The sequence below is a fragment of the Thalassophryne amazonica genome, chromosome 8 (genome assembly GCF_902500255.1).
Source record: "Thalassophryne amazonica chromosome 8, fThaAma1.1, whole genome shotgun sequence".
NCBI lineage: Eukaryota > Metazoa > Chordata > Actinopteri > Batrachoidiformes > Batrachoididae > Thalassophryne > Thalassophryne amazonica.
Window position 1 is genome coordinate 8,579,317 of NC_047110.1, and position 20,425 is coordinate 8,599,741.

The window sequence follows — 20,425 nt, forward strand, 5'->3', positions numbered from 1 at the left end:
TGTGGGTGTGTGAGTATATACGTGTATCTGTGTGTATATACGTGTATCTGTGTGTGGGTGTGTGTGTATACACGTGTGGGTGTGTGTGTATACACGTGTATCTGTGTGTATATACACGTGTATCTGTGTGTGTGTATATATACACGTGTATCTGTGTGTGGGTGTGTGTGTATACACGTGTATCTGTGTGTGTGTATATACACGTGTATCTGTGTGTGTGTATATACACGTGTATCTGTGTGTGGGTGTGTGTGTATATACGTGTATCTGTGTGTATATACACGTGTATCTGTGTGTGGGTGTGTGTATATACACGTGTATCTGTGTGTGGGTGTGTGTGTATATACGTGTATCTGTGTGTATATACACGTGTATCTGTGTGTGGGTGTGTGTGTATATACGTGTATCTGTGTGTATATACGTGTATCTGTGTGTGTGTATATACACGTGTATCTGTGTGTGTGTATATACACGTGTATCTGTGTATGTGTGTGTGTATATGTGTATCTGTATCTGTGTGTGTTAATGTGTATCTGTGTATGTGGATCCCATTTAGCGTGTGTGTGTTTTAATTGAGTGTCGGTTGCTGAGTCCTCTGACTGACATTCAAATCAGGTTAACCTAAAAATGTTCCTAAACAGACTCTAAAAAGTGAGAAACAGCTTTCAGACCAGCGTCTTCTCCTGCTGTCTGCTGCTACTCGGGCTCCTGGTCCGGCTCCCTCAGGCCCTGGCTGTGCAGGGGCTTCCCTCTTATCTTCATCATGGCCTGGATCTCTAGATCTCTGTCCAGGATGCTTTTGTTGCTGTTTGGCTCTTCAAGCTGAACACAAACACAAAGAATTTTAGATTCCCTACTTCACAGGAAACAGCAGAATAACACTGGAGGACTGTAGGACCAGCTCCTCCCGACTCACTCGGGAGGAGCTCGGAGTCGAGCCGCTGCTCCTCCACATTGAAAGGAGTCAGTTGAGGTGGCTCGGGCATCTTTTCCGGATGCCCTCTGGACGCCTCGCTGGAGAGGTGTTCCGGGGCACGTCCCGTTAGGAGGAGGCCCCAGGGAAGACCCAGGACACGCTGGAGGGACTACATCTCTCGGCTGGCTTGGGAACACCTTGGGGTTCCCCCGGAGGAGCTGGGGGAGGTGTGTGTGGATCGGGAGGTCTGGGCAGCTTTGCTTGAGCTGCTGCCCCCGCGACCCAACTCCGGATAAAGCGGAAGAAAATGAATGGACTGTAGGACCGCTGTGGTCTCTGGACACACACACACACACACACACACACACACACACACACACACACACACACACACACACACACACACACACACACACACACACACACACACACACACACACACACACAACTGCGGCTCGATGCCACAAACTGTATACCTGGAGGAACTAAACTCTGTGTAAGATCCAGACCCCATCACCAACAACACCATTCCTTCACAGGTTAGTCTCCCAGCTCAGGCCAGTACCCACTCACAGCTGGGTGGACTGGGACAACACAGACAGACGGTCTTGTCCAAGGACACAGCTGGTGGTGTGACTGGGAACTGTACCACTGGAACTGCTGGTCTCACTGAGCTGTGCTCACTGAAGAAACAGACAGCTGCTGCTCGGGTTCTAACCAGGACCAGGAACTCTGACCATGGTGGTGGCCAAGCGGTGTCCACTATAGCAAATGCCAAAGGCCAAAGACTTTGAATTTCAACCTGATTGGGATGAAATGTGGGACACACGTACAAGTGGATTCCAGGATTGTCCAGGAAAGGTCAGCCAAAGGTCAATCATTTGGGTGAAGGTGAAGGTCAGTGGGGTCAAACATCCGATTGCTGTAGTCCTGACTGTCTGCATGTTCATGCCATTATTACTGAGCTACTGTGCAACAGTTCCAGCAGCTTGCTGACAGCTATCGGGCATGAACCAAAAGCTCAACAGAAATGATCAGAAAACAACTTTCCTCTGGTTCTGGAGGTTTTCCAACAGCCCACACTTCCACCGAGTCCAAGATAAACTCCTCATCTCCAGAGAGCTGTGGGCTGCCGTAGGTGGTGCACTTGGGTTGTGCTCGGCTATGACCATGGCCAAAATCACTATCCAGCCACAGCCCAAAGTAGTCGAGCTGACCGCCCATCCCCTGAAGAAGAAACCGCACAAACACAACGGCCATGTTTGAAAGTAGGCAAATACAACCGCAACACATCATCCCTGACACACTGTAAAGGGAAAAATTACAGTCCCTTTTAACTGATATTAGGGTTGTCATCCCTGGTTCTAAAGACCAGGAACCCAAGTGGCTCTAATCTACTCTTTTCTACTCTCTTATTTTACTCTTCCTTTTTCGATATTTAGATATACCTTTATATACTGGCATAGTTCCACCTTAGAATTGGAATATAATATATAAGATATACCTTACTGAATTTTCATGAAGTTCAAACTCCATACCGGTACCCAGGAAAATACCATTACTGATACCATGAGGGGGAAAATGACAACAAAAAGGTATTTTTTATTACAGATTAGGAGATTACAAACGATAACAATGACAACACTATTTTTAAGATGTCTGACATAGTGCAAAACAAAAACACACAAACACAACAGTAAGGTGTATACACTTCAAACATTTTCGAGTATATTTTATCTAGGTAGTGCAAAAAAAAAAAAAGAAAAAAAAAAATCAACAGCTACCCACCCCAAAAAACAACTCATTTATGTGCTTTTGGTAAAGACAACCAAGCTTGAACATGTTACTATGTGCATCCAAATCACTTTCTGAGTTCATCAAGTGAGTTGTCAAATTGCGAGTTGTCTTGAACGCAGCGTTAGTATGTAAGCAGACCTGGAAGTCACGACTTTGACACCAAACAACATTTAAATGAGACACAGTGAAATGATGAGGTGATGGTCTCGTGGTTAAGCATTGGGTTTGAGACCAGAGGATCCTCAGTTCAAATCCCAGCCTGACCGTAAAATCACTAAGGGCCCTTGGGCAAGGTCTTTAATCCCCTAGTTGCTCCCGGTGTGTAGTGAGCACCTTGTATGGCAGCACCCTGACATCGGGGTGAATGTGAGGCGTGAGTGTGCTTTGAGCATCTGATGCAGATTGAAAAGCGCTATATAAATACAGTCCATTCATTCACCGTTCATCACTTCATATCGAACGCTGCTCCGTGGGTTTTGTCCCTTTGCAGGTATCATTTTGATACGATTGCAAAATGATACGATTGCAGTAGGGGTGGTGGCCAAGTGGTTAATGCACTTGGTCTCAGTGCGGAAGGTTCCCGGTTCGAATCCCACCTTTACCACATTTCTCCATGTAATGTGGGGTTGCGTCAGGAAGGGCATCAGATCCACCTTGGATTTGCTGTGGCGACCCCGAGTACAAAACAAGGGAGCAGCCAAAGGGACTTACTACTTTGATACGATTGCAAACGAGTATCTAATCTGACAGTAATTTTGAGTATCTTTTCTTGACAACCCTAACTGATCTCACAGTAACACTTTCTAAACTGAACAACTAATAGCAGTATTCTGCCAAACTAACTGGAAAATGAGACCATTTTTATGGCGTTTTAAAAATGTGTTCTAGTCGAGGTGGAACGCCACGAGACACGATGCCACGCTGCAAGACACGACTCCACGCCATGAGACACGATACCACGCCGCAAGACACGAAGCCACGCTGTGAGTCACGATACCATGCCATGAGACATGACGCCACACTGTGAGTCATGACGCCATGCTGCGAGACACGACGCCATGCTGCGAGACATGACGTCACACTGCAAGACACGACATCTCTGAGGCTCAGATTAAAGATACTGTATGCAGTGGTGGGCACAGCAAACCAAAAAGTTAGCTTCCATAACTGGTAATCAGCTAACTGAAAAGTTACCTTTTTTAATGCTAAACCGATAAACTGTCTAAAAACTTATCAGAAGCTACAGATGACCGATAACTTTAAATTTTCCCTCCCATACGCTCTCAGCTACTAAGAAGCTGATTTTGAGTTTAAACACCGCGAAAGCTTCTAATAGAACCAACGGCAATCACAAACCCAAACAGCCAATGAGCCAGCACTTCTGTCTTTGTGCGCTCTGTCCCCTGCTGTAGGAAAGCATCATTTACCCTGACAGGATACAGTGGTTCCGCGGTGAGGCAGAGGTCTTGAAATGGAAAGCAGGTTTGAATTATGGTTTTGCTTTAAAAATACAATTATTCTGAACAGAATAACTTCTATTAAAATGTACAAAGTGATATATAACACATATCTGTTCATTTTAAAATAATGCACTAATTCTGAAGCTTTGAACATTAACACACCAAAGGGAATATGGGTAAACTAAGCCTCCACTCATACTGATTGGTTGATTCATTCATTCTATGTAAAAACCAACACAAGTGAATCAATGTAACACGTGTTTACAAGTAAATGTGCTTTTGTAAAATATGTCATTTTTCTCATTTGTATAAAAAAAAAAATTTCAAGATCCCACTAGACAGCACCTAAGCGCACGTGTGATGACATCACAACTCTATCTGAATACGGAGACAAAGTTTCTTTCAATAACAAGAACTATCAAAAAACTTTCTTGTGTGTGGTTGGAATTGTGTGGCGATAGGAATCGCTGTTTGAATGCTTGAATAACGATGTCAGTCGCACAAAGAAATCAAATAATAGTAAAAAACATGTTCGGTGCGGTGTCATAACACATCAATCTGTCACTCCATGAGGCGTCATAACATCCGATCGGGTAGCGGCTCGGTGCGGTGTCATAACGCATCAATCAGTCACTCCGTGAGGCGTCACAACATCCGATCGGGTAGCGGCTCGGTGCGGTGTCATAACACATCAGTCACTCCGTGAGGCATCACAACATCCGATCGGGTAGCGGCTCGGTGCGGTGTCATAACGCATCAATCAGTCCGTGAGGCGTCATAACATCCGATCGGTTAGTGGCTCGGTGCGGTGTCATAACGCATCAATCATTCACTCCGTGAGGCGTCATAACATCCGATCGGTTAGTGGCTCAGTGCGGTGTTATAACAGATCAATCAGTCGCTCTGTGAGGCGTCATAACATCCGATCGGTTAGGGGCTCGGTGCGGTGTTATAATGCCGCGTTCACACCGGGCACGGTCAGACGCTACAAATTTGCGGGGGTCGCGTGGCGACGGACGCGCCTCTTTCACCCGATGTGTCGCTCTGCTTGGGTGGACGTTCGCTGTGAAAATTCGCCCCGGTGCGTCATCAAATAGGAGGAGCTTCCATTCCGCTCGGCGTCAAGTATGACGGACCTTGATCACACGGAGCGAGTTGTTGTGAAAAGCTCCCAATACAGGGAGTATCATTATTTGCTGCAGGAGCTGCGTCTGGATGACGGCCGCTTTCAGCGGTCCTTCCGCCTCTGCGGGACCCAGTTTGAGGACCAACTGTCCCGTTCACGCGCGCACATGTAAACAATAAAAAAAAAAGAAAGAAACACCGCTGCTTGCTGCAGCTTGCTCTTCCCCCAAAAAACTCTGTCATAATTGTGTTTAGAAACCAGTCACCATTTGTTTTATTATACATCTGTGTAGTTAATTAATAAAATATTCTCCACACAGACGATACGCTCACGTGCGCACGTTAAAAAAAAAAGAAAAGAAAGAAAGAAACTCCGCGGCTTGCTGTGAGGCTGCTCCTCGCTCTTTCCAAAAAAAAAAAAAAAAAAAAAAAAAAAAACTGTCATAATTGTCTTTAGAAACCAGTCACCATTTGCTTTATTATACCTCTGTGTAGTTAATAAGTAAAATAATCTCCATGGACCCTCGCACGCAAAATAAAAATAAAAAGAAACTCCGCTCCCCCTGCTGTGGTGCTGCTGCTCGCTCCAAAAACTCTCTCATAATTGTGAAATAAAGGACAAAAGAGACATAAGTCCTGCTCACAGGCTGCTACCAGAGACAGGACATGTTCACATCTTCAGTCAAACTCCAGACATCTCCACGTCACTACATATTCAGTCCCTGATTGGTCATCGTGGCACGAAGAGACGAAAAAGTTCAGATTTTTCGACTTGGGGAGGAGGGCGACACGACGCAATATCGCGCTACAAACGCGCAAAACGCTCAAAATCGCTTCACTCGCATCGCTTCACTCGCGTCTATCGCGTCGCGCTGTGCGGTTTGGCACCAAAACGCATCCTTACATAGGGATTACATGGCAACCTGTGGCTGCAGTCGCTCGCGTCGCGCCCGGTGTGAACGCGGCATAACAGATCAATCAGTCGCTCCGTGAGGCGTCATAACATGCGATCGGTTAGCGGCTCGGTGCAATGTTATAATAGATCAATCAGTCGCTCCGTGAGGCGTCATAACATCCAATCAGTTAGCGGCTCGATGCGATGTTATAACAGATCAATCAGTCGCTCCGTGAGGCGTCATAACATCAAGCCTGGTTCAAATGGCAAGATAATTAGGCTGATATCGGACCTGATCTTCCCCTTCCGACAATCTTAAGGACGCCCCGACAATCGTGATGACACTAAATATGATCTTATCAGATATTCCTGCCATGCGTGGTTTGTTAAGAAGGACGTGAGGAGCGAAATGTGACATGCAGCCAATCAGAAAGCGAGGTGTCTGACCTGGGAATGTTCGTGTGTGAAATCTGTTCGTGTGTGTTGTTTTTACCGTGTGGCTGACACCACATGGCCTGAATCACAATTTAAAACAATTTTTGGCTTTTGGAGAAGCAACCTGAGCTTCTTCTGGCATTTTTACATAAAACAAACAATAACAATGTCTATAAACCCAGAGAATATATTCACAAGAGTTTTAGGCACAATATACAAAGAGTTTAATGCTGCTGTCCATGTGGAGCCTGATCAGAGCGTCTCAAATGCATTTCTCCTGTTGTGAACTTTTACCCAGAATGCACTGCGCACACACCATGTCCACACTAAAACCTTCAAAATTAGTGCATTACTTTAAAACTAAAACATATATCTGATATTTTCACTTTATAAAACTTCAGACGTGACGTTTATTTAAATAACTTGTCCAACATTAGTTTAGTTAAAATTTTAACCATAAATTAAAACTGTATGCCTCTGGATGACTTGGGTGATATTGCCAGCGTTTTAGTATGGGGTCAAAAGAAATGAGTTTCTTTTTCTTTTCTGTGACCAGTTCTCCTTTGCCTGCAGAGGATAGAGCAGTTTGTTCTAGAACCAGCTCTTCTCTGCTTGTAGAGGCTAGAACTGCACATCTACTACAAAAAGCTGCATATGCAAAAATGTTAGCGGTCTAAAAATTATCGGACCAAAATTTATCGGAATATAATTGATCCGATGATGGTTTTCAAATTTATCTGAAAAGCTAATCTGATAATGAAAATATTATCTTTGATAATTAGAGGTTAGCGGATTAAAGGAACTGTGCCCACCAATGACTGTATGTGAGTTTACATTTACACTCTGTCTCACGGTGTTAAAGCGACCGATCGGCTCTCTGAGGCTCAGATTATGGATACTGTATGTGAGTTTACATTTACACTCTTTCTCACGGTGTTAAAGCATCCGATCGGCTCTCTGAGGCTCGGATTAAAGATATTGTATGTGAGTTTACATTTACACTCTGTCTCACGGTGTTAAAGCGACCGATCGGCTCTCTGAGGCTCGGATTAAAGATATTGTATGTGAGTTTAGATTTACACTCTGTCTCACGGTGTTAAAGCATCCGATCGGCTCTCTGAGGCTCGGATTAAAGATATTGTATGTGAGTTTAGATTTACACTCTGTCTCACGGTGTTAAAGCGACCGATTGGCTCTCTGAGGCTCGGATTAAAGATATTGTATGTGAGTTTAGATTTACACTCTGTCTCATGGTGTTAAAGCGTCCGATCGGCTCACTGAGGCTCAGATTAAGGATACTGTGTGTAGATTCTTTAACAGCAGCAATCGCTACATTCATCCAGTATCAATTTGATTTTAATATCATTTATGTCTAATATACTGTATAAAAATGACATGAAATAGAACAAAAAATTAAATATATTAAATATTTTTAAATTAAATTGGCTGCAGTTGTGGCTCTTACGATAGATAAAAACATTTCAGATGTTAAATTATTTATTTTATTTTATTCTTCTTTGCTTTAAGAAATTTCCAGCCAATTCTGAACGCGCAAATAGAACAGCTTTTTCACTTCAAAAGACCTGCAACCCTACAGAGAAAACCAAAGCGTATTTTATTAGGTCATTATAATATTTGGTATTTGAGATGTGTGAAACACAATATTGACTGAAATGGTAATCAGAAATAATCAAATGTGTTTTCATCAAAAAAGACTAAAATGTCTCGACTGAAATGAGACTAAATTACATTCAGTTCTCTTTTGACTACAACGACTAAAATGCAGACTTTTAGTCGACTAAATAAAAACATGACTAAATAAAAATGGTATGTCAATGACAAAAACTAATAAGAACATTTAGCTCATGGGCCTTTCACAATGAACGCTTCAGCGCGACTTGTCAAGGCTTCCCAACGCGTTGTGACATCAGACGCTTCGCTTCGGAAGCAGCACGGGGGGCGGAGATTGCTACGTCACACTCTGGCTGTTTCCACAACCTGAAAAAAGTTCAGCGATCGCCATCTTGAATTTGTGTCACCTGAACCACAAAAAAGTAAGTCCCTTCGGCTGCTCCCTTGTTTGCACTCGGGGTCACCACAGCAAATCCAAGGTGGATCTACATGTTGAATTGGCACAGGTTTTACGCGGATGCCCTTCCTGACGCAACTCCACATTACATGGAGAAATGTGGCAGGGGTGGGATTTGAACCCGGAACCTTCTGAACTGAAACCAAGTGCATTAACCACTTGGCCACCACCCAAAGCTTTAAAAAACAGCAGTAGAAGGATTTTCCCATCAACCTGTTGGGAGAAGCTTTTTTTCAGCTACTTTTCGGAGTGACGCCGGTCGAGGGAGGACTGACGGCTTGGTGGGATATCGATGACCTGCAAGGAGAAGCCGGGATTTGGGGCATCATCCCTGGGCAGAGCGAGGTGGGCAGCCAGGGTGATGGAGCAAACCCACTCAGTCCGAAATCTCCCACTTTTTGGATATATGCAAAGTCCCAGTTTGACCAACGGAGTTTAGTTCTGCAGCTTTACTGAGGTGAGAATAATATAAAAATAAAACGTGACGTTTACTGAACTGCTGTGAAGGTTTAATGATCGGCTAACGTTAGCGTAGCCTTTTAGCACAGTTGATCTGAGTGAACGCTTTAATTTGTAAATGGTTGTCTTTTTTATTTTTACCAAATAAAGCTACAGCTTTTTTTGGAGACCACAAATGCTCAACTTTACATAACTTTTTTTTTCAGGTGTTTTTTTCCATCGTTTTTTCAGTTTTGTTTTGTTTTTTTAATATATAAACTGTTTAAAAACTTCCATTGATGAGCTGAACACCACGAAGTCCAGTCAAAAGAAAACATCTCTGCTCTTCAAAATAGGACAAAAGTGTCTTCAGCAACACCACCAGAGTTCAAAGCTGCAGAAGAGACCTTCATCTGGTCCCCAGAATCCAGCAGAACATCACCTGCTTCTAAATAAAAGGCTCTTTGAACAGCAACTATTAAAAAAAAAAAAAAAGCTGTTTCATTTTATATTTTAACAATAAATGAACGGATCATTAAAAATGTCCACGAAATCAAAGTCAAAAGACAGGTAGAAGCTCTCCACTTATTGCACTCAAATTGATATTTTAGAAATGACTCTGTCCTGATAACAACATTAAAGGCAATGACATATTTTGACGAAATTACAAGTTGAAAGGTGGGTCCAGCACATTGGACCAGCTCTACACACTCCATCGGGTGCTCGAGGGTTCATGGGAGTTCACCCAACCAGTCCACATGTGCTTTGTGGATCTGGAGAAGGCGTTTGACCGCGTCCCTCGGGACACCCTGTGGGGGGTGCTCCAGGAGTACGGGGTCCGGGGTCCTTTGCTAAGGGCTATCCGGTCCCTGTACGACCGCAGCAGGAGCTTGGTTCGCATTGCCGGTAGTAAGACAAACCTGTTTCCAGTGCACGTTGGCCTCCGCCAAGGCTGCCCTTTGTCACCGGTTTTGTTCATTATCTTTATGGACAGAATTTCTAGGCGCAGCCAGGGTGTAGAGGGGGTCTGGTTTGGGAAACACAGAATCTTGTCTCTGCTGTTGGCGGACAATGTGGTTCTGTTGGCTTCGTCAAATCAGGACATTCAGCGTGCAGTGGAGCGGTTTGCAGCTGAGTGTGAAGCATCTGGGATGAAGATCAGCACCTCCAAATCCGAGGCCACGGTTCTCGACCGGAAAAAGGTGCCTTCCCCTCTTCAGGTCAGTGGAGTGTCCTTGCCTCAAGTGGAGGAGTTTAAGTATCTCGGGGTCTTGTTCACGAATGAGGGACGGGTGGAGTGTGAGATCGATAGACGGATCGGTGCAGCATCTGCAGTGATGCGGTCACTGTATCAGACCGTCGTGGTGAAGAGAGAGCTGAGTAGGGGGGCAAAGCTCTCGATTTACCGATCGATCTATGTTCCGATCCTCACCTATGGTCATGAGATTTGGCTCATGACCGAAAGAACGAGATTGCGAGTACAAGTAGCCGAGATGAGTTTCCTCCGCAGGGTGGCTGGGTGCTCCCTTAGAGATAGGGTGAGGAGCTCGGTCACTCGGGAGGAGCTCGGAGTCGAGCCGCTGCTCCTCCACGTTGAAAGGAGCTAGTTGAAGTGGCTCGGGCATCTTTTCTGGATGCCCCCGGACGCCTCGCTGGAGAGGTGTTCCGGGCACGTCCCATCAGGAGGAGGCCCCGGGGAAGACCCAGGACACGCTGGAGGGACTAAATCTCTCGGCTGGCTTGGGAACGCCGTCACAATATTATCATCTGAACTTTTCATGTTAAGTTAACATACCTGTATGTCCATGCGCCTTATAGTCCAGTGCGACTTATTTATGGTTTATTTTTCTTTATAATGGATGAAGTGGTTGGTGCAACTTATACTCCGGTGCGACTTATAGTCTGGAAAATACGGTCAGTCATTTGGAATTGGTATGGATACTTCCCGTCTGATACGGAGCAGAAACCACCTCGCTGCAAATTGTGCCTTAAAGCAGTTGCTGTCACAGGTAGCAGTACGACAAATCTCTTCCAACATTTGAGGCAGAGACATTTTACCGAGTGGGAGAAGTGTTGCCTCCAGCGCTATGAAGACCGTGTTGCTAGTAGTAGCGTTAGCATTAGCGCAAAGTCTGCAAAGCAACCAACTATTCCACAAACGTTTTCAAACTGTGTACCATATGAGAAGAGTGGAGCAAGGTGGAAAACGATTACGGAGGCTATAACTTTATACATTGCCACGGATATGCTGCCTGTTTATTCTGTCGAGAAGAGGGGGTTTAAACACTTGCTAAAAGTTCTGGACCCTCGGTATGCCATCCCTAGCCGCAAGTATTTGTCTGACATTGCACTTCCCCAGCTATACAATACTACACGCCAAAAAGTTACAGACGAGTTGAATGGAATGGACTTTTATGCTGCCACCACTGACTTATGGTCGAGCCGAACAATGCAGCCATACATGTGTCTCACGGTACATTACATCAACAACAGCTGGAATCTGCGAAGCATCTGTGTTCAAATGTCATATTTCCCAGAGGATCATACGGGTGTTTTGATTGCCCAGGAATTAAAGGATGCCCTCAACTCCTGGGGCCTTTCAGAAGACCGACTCACCTGTATGACTACAGATAGTGGCACCAATGTAATAAGAGCTATGAAAGACAATAAATGGCCCAATCTTAAGTGCTTTGGACATTGCCTGCACAATGCTATTGGTACGTTTGTATGAACTAATAATCCCACATTTAGTGTGTGTGCATGTGAGTGTGACTGTGTGTAATTTTTAACAAAAACTACTGTACTTGAAATTTTACCTAATCTCCAGTCTATATATTTTGCAGTATAAGTCTATTGTGGAGTCGTTTTTTAAACAAAAATTCCTACTTTATTAAACACTGTTTCTACATTACCACTAGATTATGGTATGAAAATAAAGTCTAAGTTATATGGGGAACAGTGTTGGGAGTAACTCATTACAAAAGTAACGAATTACAATGGGTTACATTTTTCAGTATCTTAGTAAAATAAAGTATTACTTTTCAGAAATACCTCTAAGTACTACTACTTATTACATTACAATCAACTTGAGCTGCAAGCATATTACTTGTTTTATGTACATAATGTATGATCAAAAAAGTGCCAAGTACAAAATAAATCGTGGGCAAAATAACCTATAGGAGGCAACCTATATATGATGCAATGATTGAAGTGCTTTAATTATAAACTGTAAAATGATACATTTTTGTATTTAAATGAATATTCCACATACTTAAGTAATGTATATTACAAAAAGTAACTCAGTCAAAGTACTGTAACTCGGCTACATTTTATTTAAAGACTATGATAATGTAATACAAACATTTTACATTTTTTAGGTTATACCTACAGTAATATGGAATGTATTATAATTGTAAAGTAACTTGCTCTACACTGATCAGAAAAAATCTTAAGTTAAAGCTTAAAGGTACTTTACACTTATGCTGTGTGTGAGGAGTGCTTGCTTGTGAAAAAAAATTACATGTGCTTGACTTGGTGAATGGTGTAAAAGATGAAAGGACTGACCGTGCCATTGGTGTGTGTAAAAAGCCGATTTCTTCTTATTTGAACCTGATGCCATTGATTACTAAAGTAATGTTTTTCATACCAAATCACCTTTGTTAGAGTTTTTTTTTTTATTTATTTATTTTAAATCAAAAAAGCTTGGAAGGATAATTTGGTCAAAAAAAAATAAAAAATAAAAAATAAAAAAATAAAAAATCAAGTTTTTTATTAAAAAAAATCAAAGATTTTTTGGGGGGAGAAAATCGCCCAGCCCTAATCTGAAATAACAGGTGGTTTTAATTTACAGATGAAAGGTTTCTAAAGAACCATTTATTGATTTATTTAGCTATTTTAATTCCAATTGTACTAAACTTTTTCTTAACAAGAAAAAACATTTCCAAGGATTTTTCTTCAGAAAACTGCTGTATAAATGAGCAGTCCTGTGACACGTTTCTGTTTTGCACAGATCAGTGGTTTCTGCCACTAGTCTTCTGTGTTTTGGCCCGACACATCATTCCTATTGGACAGCGCGAAGGTACGTCACAGCTCAGAGCGTCGAAAGTTGGATTGGGTTGAACTTTGACCGCGTCAGCCTGCCGACAAGCGGCAATGCACACTCACGTCAGAAGCGTCACTTTTGCTCAGCTTTTGACGCGACACTTCTGACGCTTCTAAAAAGCAACATGACTCATTGAAAATAATGTTTTTTAGACCGATTTCTGAAGCCTCTGACTCTTCCGACACGTTCAGTGTGAAAGGCCCATAAGACTAAATTAAAAAACAGGCGACAAAATGAACACTAAATGGGAATTAACACTTCAGTGGTTCCTGGACTCCACAACCAACCGGTTTGAGATCAGAGGAGGTGGAAATCGTGACAAATGGAAACATAATGTTTACTTCTAAACCAAGCCAGTTTCCCCAAATCGTGTAGTTTTTCATAATGGTGTGCTAAAAATAAAGCTGAGTGTAGCGACCGTGTCAGAGGTTGACAGCACCGACTGAATCGTGCACAACTTCTATTTAATAGCCTTGATTTGTCATCAGAATCAAAAAGCTTGTATTCTGATACAACCTTCATTTCAACCTTATTTGTATCCTTGCAGATCCTACGTAAAAAAACAGAAATTATGCTTTCTGAGGTTTCCACCTATAACGGAGAGAATTACAGGTTTCACCAATTTGAATAATTATATAGCAGAAAAATCCGGAACAGTCTTGTAAATGTGTAACAGTTTGCCACCTCACCAGTCCGTTGGGCATGGTCTGCTGACCGTGGTTGAGGTACATGAAGTGTTCATTGTATCCTGTGGGGGTATAAACTCTGAGCCTGGGGAACACCGTGAACAGGAAGCACCTGGAGTCACCTGCCGAAATACATGCACACACACATGTACACAGTATGAACATCTGCCTAGAAAATGTTCAAGATCAGTCCGCAAGCAAACAGCATTACTTCTTCCACATGTCTGTATGTTGGTGTGGACAGTGACCACACTGCACAGACTGGCCTTCAGACTGAATCAATGGATGGCTGTTCACACTGCCATCTACTGGCAGTGTGCCACACATTTGCTGAAAGTCATGAAGGACTTGAACAGAATTTTCAGTTTTCAAATTGCCTTTTGTTACTGTTGGGTTTGCACGCTGTTTTAAAGAAATGACAGGCACAGACATTGTAAAGAAACCAGTCAGAGAGAGACAAATACGAGGTCTGTCAATAAAGTATAGGTCCTTTTTATTTTTTTCAAAAACTATATGGATTTCATTCATGTTTTTACGTCAGACATGCTTGAACCCTCGTGCACATGCGTGAGTTTTTCCACGCCTGTCGGTGACGTCATTCGCCTGTGAGCACTCCTTGTGGGAGGAGTTGTCCAGCCCCTGGTCGGAAATTCCTTTGTCTGAGAAGTTGCTGAGAGACTGACGCTTTGTTTGATCAAAATTTTTTCTAAACCTGTGAGACACATCGAAGTGGACACGGTTCGAAAAATTAAGCTGGTTTTCGGTGAAAATTTTAACAGCTGATGAGAGATTTTGAGGTGATACTGTCGCTTTAAGGACTTCCCACGGTGCGAGACGCCGCGCAGCACTCCCAGGCGCCGTCGTCAGCCTGTTTCAAGCTGAAAACCTCCACATTTCAGGCTCTATTTTATGCTCTGCGCAGAGGAGGAGAATAAGAAGCGAGAAGTAGCAGCTTGTAAGTGCTCAGCTCCAAAGCTCTCCTAAAATCCCCTCCTCTGGCCCAGCTTTTTTATTTAGTTCATCAACATGAGAAAAAACAAACAAGGACAGTCGGGAGAGGTTACACATGAGTCATGTCTGCAAGAGGGAGATATCAAGGCAAGGTGACGGCTGGAACCTTCCATTCCTGCGACTTGAGCCTTGTGGCTCGTCCAAAGCAGGATAAGGCACTTATGCAAAATGAAAAATAGTTTGCTCAATCATGAAAAATGCAGACAACAAGTCTTTCTTTTTAAAACCTCCTCTTCTCACAAAGAGGAAAAGTACACGTACTCATAAAAAGGAAATAAATGATAATATAAGCATGAACTATATAAAATAAATGATAATATAAGCATGAACTATATCAAATCCTTGACAGTTACAAATGAAAAAAATGACATATTTACAAATACAGATTTATTTGTAAAACCCACCACACGTTTCAGTAAAACAATCAACTTTACCTGTGTCAAAGACAGGAAACTAATGTACCCATAATGCAATGCGGCATGTGTGTCTAAACTCTAAAACCTTCAAAATTAGTGCATTACTTGATATGATACGATATGATATGATACTGATATTATCACTTTGTAAAATGACAGACATAACTTGTCTGCAATTAGTTTGTTTAAAATTATAACCATAAGTTCAAAACTGTCTACCTGTGCAAGACTCCAATGAAATGACCAGCAGATGTGAAGAGACATTATCTTTTTTTCTCCTCGTTCCTCTCTCTGATCACCAGGTCTCTTTTGCTGAGAAAAGGCTGATCAGAGACAGAAGCGCTGACTCGTTTGTCAGTAGTCGCCGTGTACTGAAGTCAATACTGAAATACCTCTATTTTTTTTTTTTAGATATTTATTAGTTTAGCTTTATAAAAGTTAACCTTTCAGTTCGCGAATTAACGGTTATCAAACCTAACTTTTTGGTTAGCTGTACCCACCACTGGTTATGTGGTGTAGTGATGCAAATTATTGGTTGAGCTAATAGGATTAATAAATGGAATAGTTTTGACTGTGTTGAATGTTTGGTCTTCAAAGTAAAGATCAAACAAGGTCAATGTCCATTTGGATTCTAGGACATGTGACATATGTTACCCTGTAACATGATAACGAAGCATGATACATGGTCCAAACTATTCCTTTTTTAAACCCTGTTAACTCAACTAATTGCATCATTTTTTTTTTTTTTTTACCAAAATTGGAGCAAATTCAACTTTTGACAAACTGAAACTGACCTTTGTCACCATTTTTGCTGTTTTTACCCAATAACTCCTGAACATTCAGTCATAGATAGTTCAAACTATACCTTTTTGGAATCATTATGATCAGAAAAATAATGTAGTGTATGTTTCAATTTGATGGGAACATTTTTAATTTTCACCCCTGTGTAATTCTTCCATTGACCCCTCCCTGGCCGCCTATTGAAAATTCAAGTGTTTTTTTGGTAGAGTAATGTCTAAGGAGTATTTGTGCCAACTTTGGTGCTTGTATCACCATTTGCAGTTATCCGTTGCACTATAATTACAGTAAGAAGGTATAGAAAGTGAATGAATAAATGTCAGTTGGGGGTACTGTGCGCTCACATTAAAGCTGCAAAGCCCTGGACTTTCAGCTCATGGTGATCATCTGCTTTCAACCAGTGTTGTTGATGATTCACTAAACCTCAAGCCTGAGTTCAGTCTTGAGTTCTCAGTGTTCAGGTTGAAGTCACTACAGGAAAGTCAAAGGTCCACTGTTTTAAAAAGTAATATGTAAATAATCACTATCTGTTATGTGTCGACGCGGGTTGAGGAGCGGACCTGCGTCTGACGGAACCCAGCGCTAAAATAACCAGAAAGCGGTTCCAATAACAAAAACAATTTATTGAGTCACCCTCTGGTGCTAAACAAAGTGTAGAAACTAAAACAGCGTCATTCTGGTGGAGTGAAGGCTGGCACGCTCTTCAGCGCCCAAAAGGATCAAAGCCCGGCGCTTCTGGACTCACTGTTACCGCCAAACACCCCCCAGGTGGACACGACAAACCGACTCTCTGTGAAGGATAGAAGAGGTGAGGTAAGTCAGCAGTTACAACCAATATCCTTCAAAAGACACACACCATCAGCAACACATTCAGGTCTGTATTTTTAACTTGCAAATGAGCAGCCTCTCACAACAGGTGGAGGATCACTTGTCCGCACGCCACAGCAGTGAGAAGCGAGCTGCACAATTCTCATCACAATTCAAATCTACTGCGTAACAAAATACCAAGTTACTATCAACAAGTAGTCAAACAATCACCTCTGATGTGTGCTGACAGCATGTGTCCCTCACCCTTCCTGCTTCACAGGCACGATGTGTCAAACCCAGGCGCGGTCCTCAGCGTCTCACAAACGAACATCACAAGGTCGAGTTCCCGGCAATTCTGCTTGAATCACACATGGCTTAAATGCAGAACGCCATCCAATTATCTGCTTCAGTTGAAAGTCTTTAAGGTTGCATGTGAGCACCATCCACAGGTGCTGCACATGATGTTGATGAGGGTGAAGGACTCTTCTGCCAGCACCTTCTCCACAGACAAATCAGTTTTCATACCACCTGGAGAGCAAAGAAAAGAAAAGAACACCAAAATGTCCAGCCACACCCCCCCAACACACAACACTATCAGCATGTCAGAACAACATTTTATGGTGGTATGACAAAAAAGAAAAAAAAAAGGTCTTTGTAAGTTCTGAGTGTAGTTGGTCCTCGAGTCCAACTTACCAGCGCTCAAGTTCAAGTAAAGTCACGAATCCCGAAATTCAACTCAAATCACTCTTGAATGTGAGTTTGGGACTCTGGAGTGGTGCAGATCTCCTTTCAACTCAAACATGTGGTGACAGACAGTTAAAACCACAGGAACTTTGCAATGTTCAAACATTTTTCTCTCACCCTGGAACTGTGGTTTGACTTCCCAGGCATGAGAGGCAAAGCCCCCAAAAACATGTCCCTTTGTGTCTTTCACGACGAGCACTGTCGGCCCATGGTGCACAAGGCCAGCTGTCATCCTTGAGAAGCTCTCGCCGTGCACTTGTGTGGAAAACATGAGTCTCCAAGGAGATCTGAATCCGTCCGGCAACTGTAGAGGAAACATAAAAAAATGTAAACAGTCATTCAATAACTACAGAAAATACAGCAAGTGGAAAATACTCCATTTTCTATTATACTGCAAAAACAATCAATAAATAGTAACTACGCTCCATGTTTGCTGCTAGTTTAAGAGCATTTACTGGTTGGAGCGGGGGAGCAGAGCTGGGGATGAGCAGTGCATCCACACATTAGAACAGACTGTCTGCAAATGTCTGGTGAGGTCTGGGATCGAGTCCTGGTGCCGGTGTTGCAGAACGAACAGCCCCCATAAAGATCGGTTCCCCTGATGACACACTTCACGGATTATCACCTCGTTTCTGCTTCAAACTGCCTCCAGTCATCATCCATCTCAGTGACAGATATCTCAAGCTTTTGTACAACAATCATTTCCACATAAATTCAGCATTATTTCATCATAAAAGGCGGCAGAAGTGATCAGAGCACCGCGGCTAAACAAGCTGCTAGCTGATGCATTCACTGCGCGTTGGACATTTTAAAGCGTCAAGGAATTTCACCTTGTTTCTGCTTAAAACAGACTTCAGAATGATTTAAGAGGTTTTCCTTTATCATCTGATGGTTAATAATTCCATTAATTCATTTGATTGCATTGGGTGAAGAGACTCCGTCTCAGATGTGCTGCTGTGGTCCGAAATGATGCCTACGCAGATGCAAAAAGCGGACCGATTTTTAGGGGCGGACTGGGTTTCACCACATCCACCACAACGGGAGCCTGGTTTCCACTCAGTCAGCAAAGGAAGTGTCCATACATGCTTTAGCCCTCTGGGGTCTGAGGGCATTTTTTGGACAGTTCACTTGCCTGATGTAAATGTTTCATTAATGCTGTTAACAGCTCTCCCTGCATCCCACAATCAAGTTTTATGTCTCTTTTTTTCAGGACAACCTGTTCTTTCAGAATATATTTGCTCTAGTTGTGTTTTACTATAAGTGTAATAAAGGTTTACAATCAGAAATGAGAAAGGAAAAAGTAAAGCGGGGAATAATTTTCCACACACATTTATTCAAAACACACAGTAAACAATAATAAACAACTGTTTTGACACTTTATAAAGTTAATTTGGGCTCTTGCGTGAAAGACTGTACAACAAAAAGGTTCAAACAATATATACAAAATGGTCTATGCGTTTTGTTTGGGGGGGTGATGGTCTAGTGGTTAAGGTGTTGGGCTTGAGACCAGAAGATCCTCGGTTCAAATCTCCGCCTGACTGGAAAATCACTAAGGGCCCTTGGGCAAGGTCTTTAATCCCCTATTGCTCCCGGTGTGTAGTGAACGCCTTGTATGGCAGCACCCTGACATCGGGGTGAATGTGAGGCATAATTGTAAAGCGCTTTGAGCATCTGATGCTATATAAATGCAGTCCATTTACCATTCATCTAAAAGCAATTTCTGTCTGCTATTACACAAAGGTCACATCTACTACTGTGTTTTGGAGTGTTCTGTCCTGCTCTGAAAGCAGCTTTGACACTTTGGCCCACTTACACTCTGAGGAGCGGCCCATCCCCCCTCGCTCCATTGATATGGTAAACAGTGCTTTACGCCGGAGCGAGAGAGCTTGCCACAGGCTTATTCAATAACATTCAAAGGTAATGAGGAGTGGAGCATCTTTGAAACTCACACACTGTGTTTGAGCATGTGAGATTGTCATCAGAGGCCCTGCTCCGTCTGCTCACTTTCACTGATCGCTGTGCGTAATGGCACAGGGTGCATTGGAGCAAGAATCCAGATGGCTATTCAAACGGGCCAACAAGTAACACATCAGTCCTAAAAATGATCTTTGGTTTATCACGTGAGGTAAATCTGCCCTACAATTGGATTTTGGAAAACCATGTGACGGTGAACCAATTCCGACTGGACACTCCCACTGCGTGTCATCACACAGCTTCTATGAGGAGTACAAAGATGGCTGACGGCTGGCTCAAAAGTCCACGAAGTTAACTTTTCAGCAAAAAAAGTAAAGCTTGGTCTCAGCCGTCGTATACAACGCTGTCGGTCCCAGAGGGTTAAACAGCAAGTCCTCTGTCTTTGCTTCTCTGTGACATCTGTTTGGACCTTACCCTGTATCGTCTCTGGGTCACTGAAATTGTTCAAGTCATCAACACACATCGAACAACTTCAAACACTCTGAACCTTCTCGTGATCCAACTGGCACAGATTCAGAGGAAGTGAGAGAGAGAGAGACAGAGAAACAGAGAGAGAGAGAGAGAGAGAGAGACAGAGAGAGAGAGAGAGAGAGACAGAGAGAGAGAGACACACACAGAGAGAGAGAGAGAGACAGAGAGAGAGAGAAAGAGAGCGACAGAGACAGAGAGACAGACAGAGACAGAGAGAGAGAGACACAGACAGAGAGAGAGACAGAGAGAGAGAGAGACACA

General features: G+C 42.9%; 1 protein-coding gene across 1 annotated transcript in view; it reads right to left on the reverse strand.

The window, feature by feature from the left end:
* Nucleotides 1–499: 499 nt before the first annotated feature.
* The window catches only part of meak7 (MTOR associated protein, eak-7 homolog), a 48,002-nt gene continuing 28,076 nt past the window's right edge, over nucleotides 500–20,425 (reverse strand). The window contains exons 6-9 of the mRNA XM_034175723.1: nucleotides 17,837–18,023; nucleotides 13,947–14,065; nucleotides 1,943–2,143; nucleotides 500–822 (exon numbers count right to left, since the gene is read on the reverse strand). Of these exons, the coding sequence (XP_034031614.1) occupies nucleotides 697–822; nucleotides 1,943–2,143; nucleotides 13,947–14,065; nucleotides 17,837–18,023 (633 nt within the window). The 3' untranslated portion in view covers nucleotides 500–696. The remainder of the gene's footprint in view (nucleotides 823–1,942; nucleotides 2,144–13,946; nucleotides 14,066–17,836; nucleotides 18,024–20,425) is intronic.